The following is an 18,861-nucleotide window of genomic DNA, read 5'->3' as shown; positions in this document are numbered from 1 at the left end:
ACAGTAGTGAGTACAAGAAACAGTTTATTCTTATTTTTTAATATATTTGTATTGATTTCAGAGGGCAAGGGAGAGGGAGAGGGAGATAGAAACATCAATGCTGAGAGAGAATCATTGATCAGCTGCCTCCTGCACGCCCCACACTGGGGATGGAGCCCGCAACCTGGGCACGTGCCCCCGGCTGGAATCGAACCTGGGACCCCTCAGTCCGCAGGCCGACGCTCTGTCCACTGAGCCAAACCAGCTAGGGTGAGTTTATTCCTCTTATTAATTTTTGTATTACTTTCCATAGGAACAACTTTTAAACCTACTTTTGCCACACCCTGTATGTATGTATTTCGGAGGTGGAAATCCCTCTTCCCACCAACTTTTTATTTTGAAAACCTTAAAAACTTCAGGAAAAGTGTGCAAGAATGGCACAATAAGCATCTACATACCCCTTCACCCTGACTCCCCAGTTCACATGTTGCTACATTGGCATTATCTTGTGTGTGTTTTTCTGAACCATTTGGGACTAAGTTGCTGACATTCAGCCCTAAACAGTTCAGTGTGCATTTCCTAAGAACAAGGATGTTCTCCAAAACCACAGTATGGTGATAAGAAATTTAACATTGATAAAGTAATGTCTGCTCTACAGGCCTCATTCGATTTTCTCTAGTTGTCCCGTAAAGTCTTCTATGGCTCCTCCCCCTCCCTGACCTCAGGCTTCAATCAAAGATGAGACCTGCCATTGAGCTGTGAGCCTGGGTTGGATTTCTCCTCTTGGGCTCAGCGGTCCCCAAACCCTTGGCCCTGCCTCCGGGAAGGCAGCTGTGGGTGGAGACAGGGCTGGCCCTGAGCTCAGAGGTGTGGGTGGGATCCGTAAGAGGGCGCCCAGCCTTACTTCAGCTCCATAAATATTTTCCTGGGCCTTGAAGATGCCAGCTGGGGGGGATACTGCCCCTGCCCCAGGGCTGCCCTGGAAGACTCAGCCTCACAATAAACTACCTTCTGTTTATGTTGCTCTCCCAGTGCTGGGCAAGGACTGGCCCATCAGTCCCCACTAGGACCCCTGGGGCTGGTACCATTTTCTCCCTTTTTACAGTTGAAAGGAGTTTCTGTTTTCCCTTCTGATGAGGAAGCCAGTGATGGCCACGTGGGGCCACATGATAACTCTGGCAGGACCACCGGGTGTGACCTGTGGCCAAGTCAGTCGGGACAGTAGCCGCCTCCTCCTCCGGGCTCCAGGCTTGCTCCTCTGGGCGGCAAGTCTAGCCAAGGCTCTAGAGCAGCCGTGGGCAAACTACGGCCCGCGGGCCAGATCCGGCCCGTTTGAAATGAATAAAACTAAAAAAAAAAAAAAAAAAAAAAAGACCGTACCCTTTTATGTAATGATGTTTACTTTGAATTTATATTAGTTCACACAAACACTCCATCCATGCTTTTGTTCCGGCCCTCCGGTCCAGTTTAAGAACCCATTGTGGCCCTCAGTCAAAAAGTTTGCCCACCCCTGCTAGAGCTTCATGGGCATCTCACGGCTCCGGCTGCACCCTGTGGCCACTGTGATCATCCTTGGGAAATGCCCCCACTGCTGGTGATGTCTTCTAGAACTCCTCCCCCTCCCTGAACTCGGGGCTCAATCAAAGGCGAGACTTGACTTGGCATTTAGCTGTGGGCACGGGTTTGGATTTTCCCTCTTGGGCTCAGTAACCTCTCCCACCTGCCCAGACTACTGCCCCTGCATGTGCTTTCGTCACACGTCACACCAGTGATGCCCCAGGGTTTCTCGGCCTCGAAGCATTCACCTGTGGGGGAAGGCAGGGACGTGATCTGCTCAGCTCTGGGCCCCCGGCAGGGGCCACAGAACTGTTTGTGGAGTCTTCACATGGCTTTTACAGACATGACTTTAGCCAAGAGTGTGTACGTTCGGCAGGACAGGGGACATCGTTTCTATTTTCAGATGAGGAAACTGAGACGTAGCAACAAATCTCAAAGGCACCCTATTGCAAGAAGAAACCCAGACATGAAGTGCAAGTCCCTCATTCTGCTTTGGGGGAGACAGGCTCGGAGGTCACTCGGTTTGATCCCTGGCTCTGCTGCTTTGCAGCTGTGTGACCCTGAATCTGGGAAGGAAGGGGTATGAGGAGCGATAACTATCTGTGCCTGCTTTTGGAGGTAGAAGTAGGACCAGAAACGGAACCTGGTTGCTCTAAAGACCCTTTCCTGAACTTTCCGTGCCACAGGTTCTGGGAAGCAATCAATCATAATAAAAATAATAGCCATTGAGTGCTTGCCGCCTGCCAGACAATGGTCTAAACATTTTACAGCCACTAATTCATTAAATCCTCACCTAGGTCCTGTGAGGTAGGCGCATTATTATCCCCATCAGCTTGTTTTGTCAATGGGGAGAGTAAGGCTTCGAGGCGTTAAGGCACTTGCCAGCGGTCACACAGCTGCTGCAGGAGGAAATTGGAGCCAGGTTCTTGCCTCCCAGGTGCTCTGATCTCGAAGCAGACAAGTGGTGCTGCCAGACACACGCTGTATTTCGTGGGGTTCTTGGGGCCTGAGGCCTGAGCAGATGAAACAGATGAGCGGGGCACAGCGGGGATCAGAGCCCTGGGTTGAGAATGAGGTGGGGTGGGAGCTGCTCTGGACTCCGGCAGGCAGCGGTTTGAATTCTGGTTCTTTCCCTTGAGTGGCTTTGGTGCGATTTGACCTCTGGAGTCTCCGTTTTTTTTCATTTGTAAAATGAGAAATTGCACGAGAGGAACCTGGTTCTGCTTCACACGAGAGTAGAGTCATTACACGGAAGAGCCTCAGTTTCCTCCTCTGTGAAATGGGGAGAGTAATCTCTGGGCTGGTGGTTGTGTAACTAACTGTTGGGGTAAATCGCAACTTTGAGGCTGTAAAGGACCTTAGTAGAAGCTGCGTTTTCGCCTGAACCGACAGTTTATACAATGATTTTGTCTTATTTCAGACCTCAGCTTGGTTTGGGAAGGAGATGGAAAGGGCGCCCTCCCTCCGGCCCTTTCTTTTATTTTCCCTTATTTATTTTATATTTTATTTATATATTCGTTTTCCTCCGGCCCTTTAAACGAGCGGCCCCTTCACCCGTCCCAGCTGGCCTTCTCCACGCCCCCGGAGTCGGGCTTCCCAGCAATGGGAGATCGCGAAGCCTTTTCGCAGGGAAAGCTCATGGTCGGCCCCTTGGGACCCACGTGCTCGCCTCGCGGGCGCCGGCTGGCTGCGCCGCTTCTAGGTCTCGACCCAACCATTGCTCGGAGGCAATTTACGTCAAAGCCACGGCCAACCCTTCTTAAAGGCACAGTCTCACCAGGCTGCACAGGAGTTTTAAAGACGAGGCAGGTGGTGGAGTTGGCCGGGGAGAGAAACGTGTCTCCCTGACAAGTGGGATCAGAGACGTAGGCCCATCTGCCACCCCGCGAGGCAGGGTAACCTGGCCGGTTCCAATCCCGAGCCCCTAACTTCGAGCCTCAGTTTCACCAGCTGTAAAATGGGGTGAATAATAACCAACTTCTAAAAGATTGGAGACTTAGAAGATATAACCGTGTGAGAGTGACCAACACGAAAATGCCGGTCCTCTTCTGCCTTATGCATCCGAGGCCCAGGTCGCGCGCAAGTGGGACGGAGCCCAGGTTAAGCCAGGTTGACCCCGGGCTCCCCGCTTCCGGACCCGCCTTTTCTCTGTCCAGCCTGCCAGCTCGTCTAACCCCACTGAGCACAAGCGCACGGAACCCCCCAGGTTGTCGAGTGGTTTTGGAGCCGAGTCTCAACCTGCCACATGGGGATGATGCTGGTTCCTGTCTGATGCGGTCGGTCCCCGTGAAGCTGTAAAAACCCAGCCCTGCGGGCAAATGCTCGCCATCACTCTCCGATTGTCCGCGGCTTTGGGACTGATTCAAACCCCCTCCGCCCCCCGCCGCCACGCAGACTAAGCCCCTGAGAAGCGGGGGGGGGGGGGGGGGGGGGGGGGGCGGGGGGGCAGTGCATTCACGCTGTCTGGCGAGTTATTGAGGGTGTGGGGTTCCGGGAGCAGCGCTCAGCCAGGACTAGTTGTGGGGGGCGGGGTGTGAGAACTCGCCGACGATGCGGTGCTGCCGGCAGGGTACTAGCTGCTCGGGGCACAGGGCTCCGCTGGTTCCCGGGAGGCCTCGGGGGGCGGGGCCGCGCACTCCGGGCGCGCAGCCGGTCGGCCCGTGGGGGCGGGGCCTCGCGGCGGGTCCGGGGGCGGGGCGGGCTCCGGCCTTCCTCGTCGGCCTTGGAGCGAGGCGAACGCGCGTGGACCCCGCACCGGTCGCGGACCCGCCATGGGCCCGCCCGACCCCGGGCTCCGCGCAGCGCGAGTACCATACTAAAGCCAGGTGGGCGAGGCGAGGCCGGGCCCGGGGGGCCCGGGGGCCCGGCTCGGGGTGGGGGCCGGAGCGGGGTCTCGGCGGGTCCCCAGGAGCCTGAGCCGGGGCTGGGCTGGGGGCGCGGCGTCGCGGGCCGTTGCGGCGGCCACGTTGGCTCCACCGGGACCGGGAGTGCCGCCGAGGGGCGAGCACAGACCCCGCCTCCCCGTTCCTACGTCTCGGGCTCTCGGTCGCGTCCCCCGGCCTGTGATTTTGGGGGAAAAGAGCCGAGAGATTGTCCTCATCCTCGCCCCTAGCCGAGCCCTTCCGGCCGGGGAGGGGGTGCGGGGAAGGGGCAGGCGCCCCGCCTGCCGCCCGGAGAGAGCGGGGGGCTCACACCTGCCCTTCACTGCCGGTCCCCCCTCCCCCCACGCTCGGTGGCTCGTGGCTGGCAGGTGCCGGCGGGGGCGGGGGACCCTGGGGCCAACCGAGCGCCCTGGCGAGGGGAGGCTGTGTGAGGACCTGGCAGGGGCCGCTGTTGCCCATGAACTGACCGGTGACCGGCCCGGTGTCCTCATGGCTCCCCGAGTGACCTTGGGCGGTCGCCTCCCCTCTCCGAGCCTCAGTCTCCCCGTGGGCCGGGTGGGGGGACAGGAGCGGCTGTGAAAGGGGCTCCCCCGCAGTGAGTGACGGGGTGAGAGGCGAGAGTCAAGTCGGCGAGCGCCCTGCCTCGGTCCTCGCGGCCCCTGATGGCTGGTGGGTGAGCTGGAGCTTTGTTTTGCAGAATTGAAGCTACAAGATGGCTGATCGGGACCCAGGGGGCATCAGCCCCCTCCAGCAGATGGTGGCCTCAGGCGCCGGGGCCGTGGTCACCTCCATCTTCAGTAAGACCCCCCCGGGGAGGTGGAGGGCTGGGGGGGAGGGGGGCAGAGCCCGGACGGGGTGTCCGGAGTGGCGTCTGGAAAGGAGCCTTCAGACCCGCCCTCTCCCCTAGTGACCCCGCTGGACGTGGTGAAGGTCCGCCTGCAGTCTCAGCGGCCCTCGGTGCCCAGCGGTGAGTGTCCAGCCCTGGAACCGGGAGGGGGCGGTGCCTGCGCACCAGGACCTCCTAGAGGTGGGGTCCCTGGGGGAGGGGGGCTCTCCTGACTTGAGGGGCCGCCTTGTGTTTTAGATGCGATGCCTCCCTCCAGACTCTGGAGCCTCTCTTACACCAAATGTGAGTGCCTCCGGCCACAGGGAACTGGAGGGTCCGGGGAGGGAGTGCCTCCAGGTCCTACCAGCCACCCTCTGTCCTGCGCGAGAATACCCCCCTGAGGACCCCAGCCTCTGCCGGCCCTCCCCGGGACAGGGGCGCACCACCTCCCCGCAGGGTTCCAGGGCCATGGCGTTCAATGTCCCTCCCCTTCCCCAGTGCCCTCCTCTCTCCGACCCACAGGGAAGTGCCTCCTCTACTGCAATGGTGTCCTGGAACCCCTGTACCTGTGCCCAAACGGTGCCCGCTGTGCCACCTGGTTTCAGGACCCCACTCGCTTCACCGGCACCATGGTGAGCAGCAGCTGTGCCCGCAGCTGGGTCTGTCAGAATTCCCGAGGGATAGATGGCTGGGCAGCAGGCCCAGGAAGGAAGGAATACGGCAAACATGTTGTGGCAGCCAGTAGTTGGGGAAAGGCTCCCCTGAGGAGGTAGTGCCCTCCGTGTGGCTTTGAAGGGTGAGCAGCAGTCCACCTGGAGCCAGATGGGGACTTGCATGTGTGAAGACCTGAAGGCTGCTGGCAGGACCCAGGGCTGTGGGCAGAGGCGAGGGCATCGGGTTAGGGCCCAGCCTGGGCCAGCCCCTCACAGGCCTTTTTCTTGTTCGTCCTTCCCGCTCGGGGCTGATGTCCTCTTGGCCAGGATGCCTTTGTGAAGATTGTGAGACACGAGGGCACCAGGACCCTGTGGAGTGGCCTCCCAGCCACCCTGTGAGTACCCATCCTGCATGCTGTCTTCCCTGATGCCCTGCTGACCTCTTGCTCCCCTGTAGGCTGGCTGGCTGGCTGGGGCAGGGAAGTCCGGGGGCGCTGGAAGTCCCAGCTAACATCTCTTCACACCCCCAGGGTGATGACTGTGCCAGCAACCGCCATCTACTTCACGGCCTATGACCAACTCAAGGCCTTCCTGTGTGGTCGAGCCCTGACCTCTGACTTCTGTGCACCCATGGTGGCTGGTGCATTGGCCCGCTGTGAGCACAGCCCTGGGCCCTTGATCTCCCTTTGGCCCCAGCTCTGCCTGAGCTCAGTCATAGCTCCCAGCTTCACTCTCGGCCCACTTAGGGGTGGGGAGATGTCTTGGGCTCCCAGACCCTGGGGCAAACTGCCATAAGGACCTGTGAGCTGATCCCCCCCCCCCCCCGCCCCCGCCGTTGTTCCCCACAGTGGGCACCGTGACTGTGATAAGCCCCCTAGAGCTGCTACGGACAAAGCTGCAGGCTCAGCATGTGTCATACCGGGAGTTGGGTGCCTGTGTCCGAACCGCCGTAGCTCAGGGCGGCTGGCGCTCACTCTGGCTGGGCTGGGGCCCCACTGCTCTTCGGGATGTGCCCTTTTCAGGTAGGCACCAGCGGGCAGGGGATATGGGGTAAGGGAGCCCTTGGATGGTGCACAAGAGGTCTACAGCCCAGTCCCAACTTTGAGTCTACTGACCTTGAAATCACTGAACTCCTCTGAGCCCTATCTCATCTGTGAAATGGGCTCAGTATACAGGGTATTTGCCCAGGTTTTCACGAGATAATTCCTGCAGAGAACCTGTTACAGAAACTAGTGTAGCAAACAGGCCTCTTAACTGGGAGGGAGTGGTTGTCCTGGTATAGGTCAGTGGAAGAGGGTGGTATGGGGCCCACCCTTCGGCCTTCCTCATCTCTAATGAGTGTATCCTGTGCCCCCAAGCCCTGTATTGGTTCAACTATGAGCTGGTGAAGAGCTGGCTGAGTGGGCACAGGCCAAAGGACCAGACATCGGTGGGCATCAGCTTTGTGGCTGGTGGCATCTCAGGAACGGTGAGTTGACTGGGCTGGGGGTGAGGCTGGCAGAGGTGTCCTTGCATGGCAGTGCAGTAGCTGCCTGTTGAGAAGCAAGCTCACCCTCCCTGGTGATAAGGCTGGCAGACTCAGGCTGGGTGCAAGGGATGGGGGTCCTGGGAATGGAGATGAACCCTCCCCTCCCCACCAGGTGGCTGCCATCCTGACTCTACCCTTCGATGTGGTGAAGACTCAACGCCAGGTTGCGCTGGGAGCCGTGGAAGCTGTGAGAGGTGAGAGGTTTGGCTGGCGTGGTGTGGGGGCAGGTGGGGGTCCACATGGGGTCTTACTGGGTCGTGCCTGTGTCTGCAGTGTCACCTGTGCACGCCGACTCCACCTGGCTGCTGCTGCGGAGGATCCGGGCTGAGTCCGGCACCAGGGGACTCTTTGCAGGTGAGTGTCTGTGACCAGGCCCTGGTGAGGTTGGGGTCCTCTGGGACCCAGCCTCTGACCCCAGCCTTGCCCTCCCACTGCAGGCTTCCTCCCAAGGATCATCAAGGCCGCCCCCTCCTGTGCCATCATGATCAGCACATACGAGTTGGGCAAAAGCTTCTTTCAGAGGCTCAACCTGGAACAGCCTCTGAGCCAGTGAGAGGAGCGCAGGGACGAGGGCCCCATCTCTCCCATGGATGGTGTGGGCCAGGAGAAGTCTGAGCCAAGTGCCTTGTCCTCAAGGGAGGGGCCTCATTTTTCCCTCTCAGCTCAGCCCCAAGGGTACCAACCCCTCCGTTGGGCCTGCCCAGGCCCCCCTCAGACAGCTTTCTTCCTGCTGGTCCTCATCCCAAGCCCCAAGGATCATCACTTTTCCACCCAACCCCCCAAGTTCAAGACCAAATCTGTTAACTCTCTCCTCCCCCTGCCCTCTTGCCCATTTTCCCGTGTTTGTTGTAGCTGGGCCTGCCCCCAAGGCCCACAGAACCCTGGACCTGGCCAGTCTGAACCTACTGCTGTTAATTCACTGAGTGTAAAGATGATGAATTTTTCTCCCGTGTCTGTGTCTACAAGGGCAGGGGACACTGGGGTTGGGGGAAGCAGGACTTGGTGAGTGATTTGCCTAGAGGAGGCCTGGAGGGATCTTGGTGGGTATAGGCTTTGGCTGCCTGGGTGATGCTCATGTAAAGGACCCCCCAGTTTAGCGAGGACCCGGAGTTGGGGGGGGGCGGGGATGTCAATAGTAACATTGATAGTGTTAGGGCCAGCGTAGAGGATGGTGAGGCATCTCCCCAAGGGCACACTTGAGTATGACAGGAGGGAGGGTTCTTCACTGCCAGGCTTTGGCCTAACGGGAGGGTCTGCAACTTTGGGCCAAAGCTGAATTGTGCAGGATGATGGAGAAGGGCCCTCCCAGGCCTTGCCTCCTCCATCCTGCCCACCCCCCACGATGTTCAGTCTCTTCTGCCTGGAGTTGAGCAAGTTCTTAGAGTGTCAGGTTGAAGGGGTATTTATGTGTCTTGGTCCTGCTCTGGGTGGACTAGTACTCAGGACGCTTCATACAGAAGTCACCCACTCCAGAACCATTCTGGCCTGCCTGCTCCCCAGGGCGAACTCTGATTCTGTGGGGCAGCCTCATGTTGGTTGTGGGCCCAGCACTGGCTCTGCCGTATCCTGCCAACCTCAGGACAGGGTCCTGTCCCAGCCCCCACAAACAAGGCTTCCCTCAGTCCTCTGGTTTTTATTTGCCTGATACCCTCAGAGCCCCTGCAGTGGGGGCTGAGGAAGAGGTGACTCCAGGGAATGAGTACAGGACAGGAGAGGTGGGGGAAGTGAAGGGGCTGAGGCTGGGCCACCAGCTCCTGAGGAGGGTGGGGAAGATGGGGAGAGTCCCAGGAGGGAGCAGCCAGGTATCACAGTCACCAGAAGCATGGAGCAAGCTTCCCCAAGGACTTTGTGGCCTTGGCGACCCCACCTTCCTACCCAACAGGCTTCCCTTGGTCACCCTGCTTCCTTGGGCAGGAAGCTAAAACCAGAAGCAAAAGGTTTTGTTGCCAAGAGACACCTGGCTGGGTGGGCAGCGGTCTCTGGCAGGCGGCCTGGATGGGGGGGCTCTGAGGAAAGGCGGCAGGTGGCTATGCCCTGGCAGGTGGCTATGCCCTGGCAGGTGGGGCTGGCACAACCCACACTGTTCAGCTGGGGCTCAGTGCTGGGCTGCCCTCAGGACTGTCGCTCACCAGGCACTCGTTGGATTTGAAGCTCGCCAGGGACTTGCAGCTGGGGATGGAGGCCAGGGAGCCGCAGAGGCCCAGCATGGAGGGCGTGGGGTCCTTCCCTGGGGAGAGAGGGTGGGTGAGGCCAGGCCAACCAGTCTGCCTGGGTCGGGCCTTGGGATCAGACTCCCCCCCCACCAGGAGACGCCTCATTTCCGCAGCATTTGCCATTTCCATTGACCTGGTTAAGCACCTGCCTGTGCCATGCACAGCACAGGGAACACTATTGTAATCGTCAGTTTGTGTTTCTGTCTCCCCGAGGTTCTCCCTCTCTCTGTCCGTTTATTAAACACATAGTGAGCACTTGTTCTGTTCCAAGCACTGGGGGTACAGAGAACAGACTAGACACAGTCCCTGCCCTCAAGGAGCTCACAGTCTGGTGGGGAGACAGACACATGGACAATCACAAACAGTGTGGCAGGGTCACGTTCACAGCCTGCCTTGTCTCGAGATCTAGGGTCATCCAGTCCAGTGGTTTTTAGAAAAGACATGACCTCCAGGCACCGGGAAAACTAGGGTGGGAAACCAAGATGAGGCCACGGGGAGGGCAACACAAAATGCATGCGTTGAAGTCCTGGGCATTCGCTTGAAGGGAGCCACTAATTTGGCTCAGAGCTTCCTGGCAGCCGAAGAAAAAGGGGGAAACAAGGGTCAGGCACGTGGTTCACAGAGCGCATGAGATATGAGCAAATTAGGCAAAGAACTCCCCGAGCATTGGAACCCCTTGAGGAAGTCATGACCCTCACCACCTGCCAAAACGATCACTGGTCAGTATCCCCACTTACAGGTGAGAAGCTCAGCGGTGTGAATACTGACCAAGCTCCAGAGGAGGCGCCGCTGGGGTGTGCACTAGGGGCTGCCCTGCACCCCAAACCAAGCTCTGAATTGCTGCGCTAACGTCTCCGGGAGGGCTGAGTTAAAGGGAATTGACCAGGGCCTGACTCCAAGCCCCAAGGCCTGGCCTGAGCCCTTCCTGGAGGCATGCGGGGTGCTGCATGGGGGGCTCACCGATGGGGCCCCAGGGCTCCTCATCCTGTTTGCCCTCTCCCAGGCGCTGGGAGTCCGAGCTCAGACTGGCTTCAGCTGACAGCCGCTCCGTGCTCATGAAGCTGTGTCTGTGACAGAGCAGAGAGCTGGTGTCTGGGCAGAGGCTCACCGCCCCCCATGCCCCTCTCCCCTCCGAGGGCCCAGCACTCAGGCCCAACCTGAGCCCAGCTGTGCTTACCTCCGGTACAGCTTGGGGTTGCTGACACCCTCAGCCCCATTGAGCGTTCCCAGTGATGGCCATTGGTTGACCAGGGGCGTGGTGAGCTCCTTGGAACCCTGGGCTAGGGGAGCGTGGTCGCCAGGGATCAGACCTGTCCTGGGATGGGGAGGTGGGGGTCAGGCTGGCTGGGAGAGGGAACAGAAGTAGGGAAGGGAGTCTCAGCGTGGGGGAGGGATTAGGGTTGAAACCTGGGTAGCAGAAATGGGGACAGAATGTTGAGGATCAGTGGGGCAGATTCTAGAAGCCAGTGAAGAGTACTGGGGGTCAGAGAGGTGACAGGGGTTGGTGCCCTCAGGTTGGGGGCTAGAGGGAGTAAAGGGTGTTGTGGGAGTCGGAGAAGACTAGTGTAGGAATTCTGAAATGTAATTAGTGGGGGTGGGGGCTTGGGGAATCATGCCGGGAGGTCATAGGATGATGAAAAGGTTTAGTGGGTAAATGTCAGGGGTGGGTAGGAATGAGGTCAGGGGTCACCATGGGTGATGACAGTCAGTGGGGTATGTAGCACATCAGAGGGAATAATTTAATGACATTCAAGGTCGCTGAGTAACAGGTCCTTGTGAATAATGGGTAATGTTGGGGCCCCTGGAATGATGTTGGGTGGATGGCCCTTCTAGCTGATGTCGGGTAATTGGGATGAAGTGGGGAACGGGTTTTTGGAAGGGTCCCAGGATCTTAGTTGAGGATAAGGTAGAAGGTCCCTGGGGAGACTTCAGGATAGAAGATGGGTCAGTGGTTTGATGCTGGTGGTTGGTTGAGTTGGATGCAGGTATCAGGAAAGGTGAGGTTGGAGTCAGTGGGGGTGATGTGGGGGGTTCCCTGGGGTGATGTGATGGGGGTGGGGCGGGTCAGGGGTCAGGGTCATGGCGGCGACGCTCACAGCTGCTCCTGCAGCTCCAGGATCACGCCTTCCAGCTCCCGCTTCTCGCGTTGGTTCTGCGCCGCCGCCTCCTCCAGCTGCAGCTGTAGCCGCCGGTTCTCCGCCTCCAGGTCCTTCAGCTGCGACTCGCGCAGACGCACCAGCTCCTCCAGGTAGCCCTGCGGGGCGCCGGTGAGGGTGAGCCCGGGGCGGAGAGGAGGGTCCCGGCACCGCCCGCACCCCCCGCCCCCCAGCTGCCTGCCACCCGCGCCGCGCACACCTTCTGCGCGTAGACGATGCGAAACTTCTGCTCCATCTTGTGCCACTTGCTGTACCAGCTGTCCTCGTCGGTGACGAGCGGCAGGTACGGGTGCTCGGGAGAGTTGTCCTCGCTGGTGCTGCTCTCGGCGCTGTGCCGCTCCTCCTCGTCCGTCAGGTAGTCGTAGCTGGCGGGAGGAGCAGGGGGCACCGCAGGCTCGCCCGCCCCTGCACCCCGCGCCGCCCCAGCCAGCCCCCTGCCCCCCTGCCGGTCCCTCCACCCGGGATCTCCCGGACCCAGCGTAGCCATCCCGCGCCTCACCTCTGGGTGAACTTCAGGTAGGGCGTGTAGTCGATGACCACGGGGGTCTTCCCATCCAGCACTTCGCCCTTCAGGCAGAAGCTGGGAACAGAACCCACGGGGATGGGGTGGGTATGAGGGTTGGGTGTGTACATTCGTGAGTGGGGACACCCCACCACAGCCACCGCGCGGCCCCGACACCGAGGCCCCACCTGAAGTCTATGGCGCTCAGCCCTATCAGCATCCCCGTGAGGACCGTGGCTTCCTCCCTCAGCATGATGGCTCCTGAGTCATAGAAACGCCTGTGGAGAGAGGTGGGGGTGGAGGGACTTAGGGTGCAGCACCTCCCTGGAGCCCGCGTCCCTCGGGATCTCTCTGGTTGGTTTACCACAAACCTTTCTTAGAGGAAGGAGGTATCTGCTTCCTGCTCATCCCTCAGGTGTGGGTCTTGTGTCTCCCTCAGACTGGGGCCCCCTGGGAATAGCACCTGTGTCTCCCACCTATTGGAACGTGTGTCCCCTGAGAACAGACTCTCCTCCGTCTTCTGAACTACCCGTTTCCCGCCAAGTACTGAGTCACCCCGTCCTTAAAATCAGGAAACACACCATTCCCCACGGGCACATCTCGCCTGTTGTCCTGGTCCTGCCCCTGCCCCGGGGCCCAGTGCAGAGAATGAAGCTCCGCGAGCTGGGACGCTGCAGTCCCAACAGGCAGGGCTGCTGTAGGACATGGAACAAGGCCAACAAGTAAAACGATACATGGTTGAGACTTGTCCAGATGTGTGTCTGAAGGTAGAGATGTGTGAGTCTGGTGCTGGGAAGTGATGGGGATAATGAATTTTATTTGGAAGAGGTGATGGTGGTGCCAAAGGTGTGTATTCTGACTGCAGACTAGGCTGACCTGTGGACAGACTGGGAGAGAGGGAAACGAGGTGCATGCTGGGAGTTGTAGTGCAGCTAGGAAAGGTTGCTGCAGGAAGTTAAGGATCAAGTGTGTTTAGAAAATGGACATGCACACTGGGACCTGTGGTCTGAGCTGACTGAGAGGGTCTGACCTGGTGGTCCGGGTGTCCCGCAGGGCTGTGGTGATGTATTCCGACATGCGCTTCTCCATCAGTGCTACTCGGATCCATGCCCGGCCCTGGAAAGCATGCTCACCTTTACTGAAGGGACTCGTGTGTGCGCCATTGGGTCTGGACCTGAGGCTGTTCTCCCCGTCATCATGGCAGAGGTGAGGACCAAGGAGCGGGCAGTTCCCCGACACCCAGAGCTTGGAGAAGCTGCCCTGGTCCTGCCCATTGCAAGCCGCTCACCTTGGCTCGGGCTGTGCTGATGTTCTCCATGTTCTCGATGCTGCTCACACAGTTGTTGGGCACTTTGTTGCAGGCCAGCCGGATATAGTCCCAGAAGCCCCGCTGCCCATCTGAGCTGAACCAGCTCACTGGACCTGCTGGGGCACAGGCTGAGCCAGGGCAGGGAGGGGGCTCAGCGAGACAAGGGAGTTTAGAGAGGACCCATGTAATGGGTCACACACATGCATAAGTGTAAGCCACGCACATACACAGTGCCTGCCCCAAACATGTGCACACCTGCAGGTACACAAAGGGCACATCCCTATAACTGCATGTCCAGAAGACCCCTTCCCCTCTTCCTAACTCTGCACGAGTCTCTGTACGTAGACCAGAATTGGGACCAGGGTCAGTGATGGGGTTCAGAAAGCCACAGAGTAGATCCGAGTGGAGTGGCTGGGAGCTAAAGGATGGGGGTTGGGAGGGCTGGGCAATAAGGACAGGAACCTGGGCCCACCTTTGAAACGGTGGCTGAGGATCTGCTCTAAGATGGCTGCAAAATTCACAAACTCCTCGGATGAGTCATCGATGGGCTCTGCTGTGTACTTCTCCAGCAGCGTTTTCACAGAGAACCTGGGTGGAGGGTAAGGAGAAGGGGCAGGGGGGTGTTGGGTGAGAAGACAGGGTGATGGTGGCGGGGGAGGGGCATCAGGCAAAGAGAGGGACAAAGGGCAGAGGAGAGGTCATGAAGAGCATGGATGTAGCGGGGTGGCAGAGGGAAGGAGAGTGGGAGACAGGCGAGAATAGAGCGACCATAGAGGTGTTGTGACATGGGCGTGCTAGGGCAGCAGGTGGGAGACTGATTGACAAAGTGGGTGACAGGAAGGGTGACAGCCAGAGAAAGGAAGCTTTGGGAACAAGGTATGAGAGGGGGTGAAACAATAGGTAGCAAGTCCAGGCACCCAGAGCGGAGGCTGTCCCAGAGCCCCTCCTTGCCCACCCTTTGGAGTTGCATTCCCAAGTACGTGTTGGGGGTCAGGTAGGAGTTAGAAGCTGGTTTGTACCCCTGCACTGAGCTGCCTTCTGCTTTTGCTGGAATAACCTTCAGTACCTTCTGGAGTGGAGGGGTCACCTGTGCCAGGGCTGTGAGTTGGCACTGAAAACATGGGAGTGGGTATGCATGGTGACTAGGTGGGCTCTCAGCACACCAAGGGCCCCCCCCCCCCCCCCCCCCCGCCCCGTCCCGTCCCCTTTCCTTCCCAGCTTAGCCGCCCACACACCAGCTGCCCAGAACCAGGAGGTGCAGAGCTGGGCTGGGGGAGGTGCAGAGTGTGGGCCTGACAGACAGGCTGGGTGGGAGGGAGCAGTGGCTGCAGATCTGTGGAAGGGGCCTTGGGGGTCAGAGAAGGAGGGAGTCAGGGAAGCCAATGGAGTGAGGGACTGAGCCCAGCAGCGCCATCCCCCTCTGCAGTCCTGCTTAAAGCCTCAGCTCCCTTTGCAATCCCTACTCCTAACTCCTGCATCTCCACCTGCCATGCTGCAATGTGCAGGGCAGGGCTGAGGGCATGGGTCCCAACATCCCATATTGCCCTGTTGTGGGGGGCAGAGCAGATACAGGGGCTGCTGGAAACTGCCCTTCCCCCCTACGCTTAGCACGCCCTGTAATTGGCCAAGCAGTATCATCTCCCCCATCCCTACAACAGTCCTGGGAAGTAGTTCCTCTTATCATCAACCTCATCCCCAGTTCACATAGAACAGTGATGGCGAACCTATGACACGCGTGTCAGAGGTGACACGCGAACTCATTTTTTTGGTTGATTTTTCTTTGTTAAATGGCATTTAAATATATAAAATAAATATAAAAAATATAAATCTTTGTTTTACTATGGTTGCAAATATCAAAAAATTTCTATATGTGACACGGCACCAGAGTTAAGTTAGGGTTTTTCAAAATGCTGACACGCCGAGCTCAAAAGGTTCGCCATCGCTGACATAGAAGGTAACTGAGGGGCCAAGTGGTCGACGGATCTGTTCAGAGTCACATCACACAGCTTCTGAGGACTCAAGTAAGTATGTCTGATTCCAAAGCCCTTGCTCTCTCCGCTATGTCTCGGTCCCCTGGTGGCTGTCAAGTTCCCAAGGACCTGAGCAGCCCCGGCCTGCTCTGCCCTCTGTCCTCCACTCTGTGCTCCAGCCCTCGGGCACTGGCATCCTTGGCTCTCAGGCCAATGGCACAGCTGGGTCCACGGACCTTCCTTCCTTCCCTTTGGACTTAGAGCTGGTCTGGCTTGAGCTCAGAGCCAGGTCTGTGTTGGGGTTGCACTAGGGGAAGGCAGCCGGGTGGACTCCAGTCCTGTTTCCTGGCGATACCACGTGGCTTTGGACAAGTCATTTCCTCTCTCAGAGGCCCGTGGTCTCAGGTGCAAACAGGAACAGCATGACCTGCCTCATTAAGTGTCGGTTCAGATCCCAGACAGGACCAGAAGGTGAGTGTGTGTAATCCTGAGGTGCGGAGAGGCTGGGCCTGCCAGAAGGAGCCTGTGTTTAGGGTATTATCTGGGATTCATTATGCAGCCCCCCACACCCTGATGATTTCTGATCATCTGGGTCAGACCACAGTGGGGGCCTGGGGCTGGTTTCAGCATCACAGCATCTGTCCTCAGGGGTGCTGCAGAGATGGTCATCGCCCCCGGGAGCTCCATGGTGTGCTCCCTGTTAGGAGGTGCAGTGGCTGCTGCAGGTTGCCATGGAGACAGGGAGGCCAGGGCCCAGGGGAGACCTCAGCTTGCTAAAGGGACCTGTTCTGGGAGCTGGAGGCAAACCATGTGACAGTGATGAGGCAGCCGAGGCCTGAGGGGTTTCTTAGCCTTTGTCATGCCCCTGATTCTCCCCAAACTCTATCTCTCACACCAGCAGCTCTTAGCCCACTTTCAACCAACCAGAACCTCTGCTTCTGCAGCCTAGGCCAAGGGGAGTTCCCCCTCCCCCACACACTCAAGAGGCCCAGCTGTCCTGGCTGGCAAGAGAAAGAAGAGGAACCGAGGAGGTCAGGAGAGAGGAGAGGGACAGGAAGGGTGTCATCAGGACAGGGCTGTTGTGTGCCAGGCACTGGGCTAGACTCCTACAGGGATTGTGTCATTACCATTCCTTGGCATGGCTGTTACATCTATACTGGGGGTGATGAGGCACCCAAGATCCGAATGAGTAGAAGACTTCACCACAGTTGCACAGCTAATAACTGATGGAGCAAGAGCTTGAACCTAGGACCATCTGGCCCCAAAGGCAGAAATCCTGGTTTTACACCACACTGGCAGAAGTTGAGGTGTGAGGGTGGAGGCAGAGGTCTACACTTTGTACTCATCCCTTCTATAACACGTCAGGCATCTTTAAGAAACCTGATGTGCACGGCACTGTGCCAGGCACTAGGGATCTAGTGGTGTGAGACAGGCCCAGTGTGGCTGGGTGTGTGCCCAGGATCCTGGAAGGAGCTATAGGACACAGTAGCCAGGGCATCCAGGTGGGCACTGACTCCTGTGTACAGGCAGGTGGAGCTGGCAAGGGAAACAGCTGAGATGTGCACTGGAAGCTCCCTGCCCTCAGAGGTGGCCTGGGGGTGGGGAGAGCAGGGAGACTGCAGGTGAAGGCAGCTGGCATGGGGTTCCGAGAAGGAGAGATGAGTACAGTGAGGGCTGAGGCAGAGGCTGAGCTAATGGCCCTGCCTGGCTTCAGAGCAGCCCAGGGAGGGGAGTCCCTGCAGGCTGCAGTGGGAGGTTCACTTCCTGGGCCCCCAGAAAGCAGGGGGATCTTCTCAACACTGCAACAGCCCACCCTCAGGGACCAATGGGCCTGCCCTCCCAACCTCCTCGCCTTGAACCAAGGAGACCCAGGTTTCTGTGGCCAGGCCCTCAGTCCTTCCCAGAGCAAGGGCAGCACCCTCGCCCTTCACTGGATGAGTTCAGGGTCTTCGCCCACCGGCCCTGTTGACTCTGCCACAGGTCGGAGCTGCCCAGAGAAGGAGGACACCGTTTCTGCTTCAGGACTGAGCACTGGAAAACCTCCCAGAAAAGCCCGCTCCAGAGAGGCCAGGCTATTGGTGGGAATGCGGGATGCCTGGAGGGCAGCGATCGCCTATCCTGCCGCCCTGTCCTCAGCAGGGGAGCCAACCACCACCCTCCCCCTCGCACCGTGTCACTTCCTGGTTCTCACAGGAAGCTGCAGCGCCAATTAAACACCCCCCACCCTCCAGGCTTCGGGCTGGGCAAGGCCTGGCTTGGCCTAGAAGGGTAGGAACCAGGCCTCCAAACCCCCTCCCGGTCTGGGCCTCAGAGGATGGTGGACGCGCTCCTCTGAACCCTGTGCCACCTTCCTTGTCTCCGCGGCGGCCGTGCATCCTCCCGCAGGCAGCACACCCCGGTTTCCAGAGCCGCCCGACCCCGCTCCCCGCCCGCGCCACCCCGCCCGCCAGCAGAGCCCACCTGCACACGGTAATCAGGTTCCTACGCTCCACGGCCACGTTGCGGGAAGACGCTTTCTTGGAGGACAGCCCCAGAGCCATGGTGGTCAGGACAAAGCTCGCTTCCATCCAGATGTGCAGCCCCTGCTGCCGCTGCCAGCTGCCCCTTACCCCGCCCGGCACCCCGGCCTCCCCGCCAGATCACGGCTGGGCTTTCTGCCCATCAGGGCCCCTCGACCCCTCTACGGCCATCCCCCTGCTACTGCGCGGGTGCCGGCCCCTAGGCTCCCTCCCCAGGCGGCGATTGGGAGCAAAACAAGGCCGGGGAGGGAGCTCTCCGAGGTGCTGAGCCGGGGCCCGTCACCCCCTCCTCTAGCAGTCTGCCCCCCCCGCCAGTGACGTCACGGCCCTTGGGCTCCGCCCCCCGGCAGGCCAGGGACCAATCCGCAGAGGAAGCAGGATTTCGTGGGGGCGGGGAGAGGACCAGGACCTCCGGGAGGGCGGAGGGGCTCCCTGGAAGAGGCAGCGATTGGAAGGAGTAAGAGTGGGTATCTGGCCTGTCCCCCACTCCCATATCCAGAGCCCGGGACCCCTCGTCTTACGTCTCTGAGCTCCAGCTCCTCTACTCCCCAGTGTCTGACCTGTGGTCAGCGGTGTCTAGCTCAGATTTCACCCTGGGTAATGGAGGTCCTCACCTGCTGCACCCTCATCCAGCACCTCCCTTCCCTTCAGTATCTTAACAAGACCTGGGCCAGGTCTGTGTGCAGAGAGCGCGGGTGGCCCTGCACCGCTGACTCAGGAGGCCAAGGAGCAGTCAGAGAGACTACGCATCCGTCTGAGTCCAGGCT

The 18,861-nt window shown here is 59.1% G+C and overlaps 2 protein-coding genes across 7 annotated transcripts; one reads left to right on the top strand and one right to left on the bottom strand.

Moving 5' to 3' along the window:
- Nucleotides 1-4,228: 4,228 nt before the first annotated feature.
- On the top strand, nucleotides 4,229-8,369 carry SLC25A39 (solute carrier family 25 member 39). 2 transcript variants are annotated; one of them, XM_070394033.1, is made up of 12 exons: nucleotides 4,229-4,361; nucleotides 5,116-5,215; nucleotides 5,326-5,385; nucleotides 5,503-5,547; nucleotides 5,767-5,876; nucleotides 6,225-6,292; nucleotides 6,428-6,552; nucleotides 6,746-6,919; nucleotides 7,256-7,365; nucleotides 7,538-7,619; nucleotides 7,699-7,779; nucleotides 7,863-8,369. In XM_070394033.1, exons 2-12 carry the CDS (start codon nucleotides 5,131-5,133, stop codon nucleotides 7,976-7,978), a joined length of 1,056 nt encoding a protein of 351 aa, XP_070250134.1. In that variant the 5' UTR covers nucleotides 4,229-4,361; nucleotides 5,116-5,130; the 3' UTR covers nucleotides 7,979-8,369. The 2 variants fall into 2 exon arrangements, with proteins under 2 accessions (XP_070250134.1, XP_070250133.1); XM_070394032.1 differs by having other exon boundaries at nucleotides 4,230-4,361; nucleotides 5,743-5,876.
- A 681-nt stretch (nucleotides 8,370-9,050) lies between these two features.
- RUNDC3A (RUN domain containing 3A) lies at nucleotides 9,051-18,371 on the bottom strand. 5 transcript variants are annotated; one of them, XM_070393970.1, is made up of 11 exons: nucleotides 18,036-18,371; nucleotides 14,078-14,193; nucleotides 13,585-13,733; nucleotides 13,327-13,412; nucleotides 12,485-12,574; nucleotides 12,294-12,374; nucleotides 11,994-12,159; nucleotides 11,735-11,892; nucleotides 10,816-10,953; nucleotides 10,599-10,705; nucleotides 9,051-9,652 (listed from the first exon to the last, which is right to left on the bottom strand). In XM_070393970.1, the coding sequence occupies exons 1-11, from the start codon at nucleotides 18,140-18,142 to the stop codon at nucleotides 9,510-9,512; spliced, it is 1,341 nt and encodes a 446-aa protein (XP_070250071.1). In that variant the 5' UTR covers nucleotides 18,143-18,371; the 3' UTR covers nucleotides 9,051-9,509. The 5 variants fall into 5 exon arrangements, with proteins under 5 accessions (XP_070250071.1, XP_070250072.1, XP_070250073.1 ...); XM_070393971.1 differs by having other exon boundaries at nucleotides 13,585-13,721; XM_070393972.1 differs by having other exon boundaries at nucleotides 13,585-13,718.
- Between the last annotated feature and the right edge of the window lie 490 nt (nucleotides 18,372-18,861).

The sequence above is a fragment of the Myotis yumanensis genome, unplaced genomic scaffold (assembly GCF_028538775.1).
Source record: "Myotis yumanensis isolate MYYU_CA2020_CCGP unplaced genomic scaffold, mMyoYum1.0.hap1 SCAF_16, whole genome shotgun sequence".
NCBI classification, from domain to species: Eukaryota; Metazoa; Chordata; class Mammalia; order Chiroptera; family Vespertilionidae; genus Myotis; species Myotis yumanensis.
This window is presented reverse-complemented; position numbering and strand designations above follow the sequence as displayed.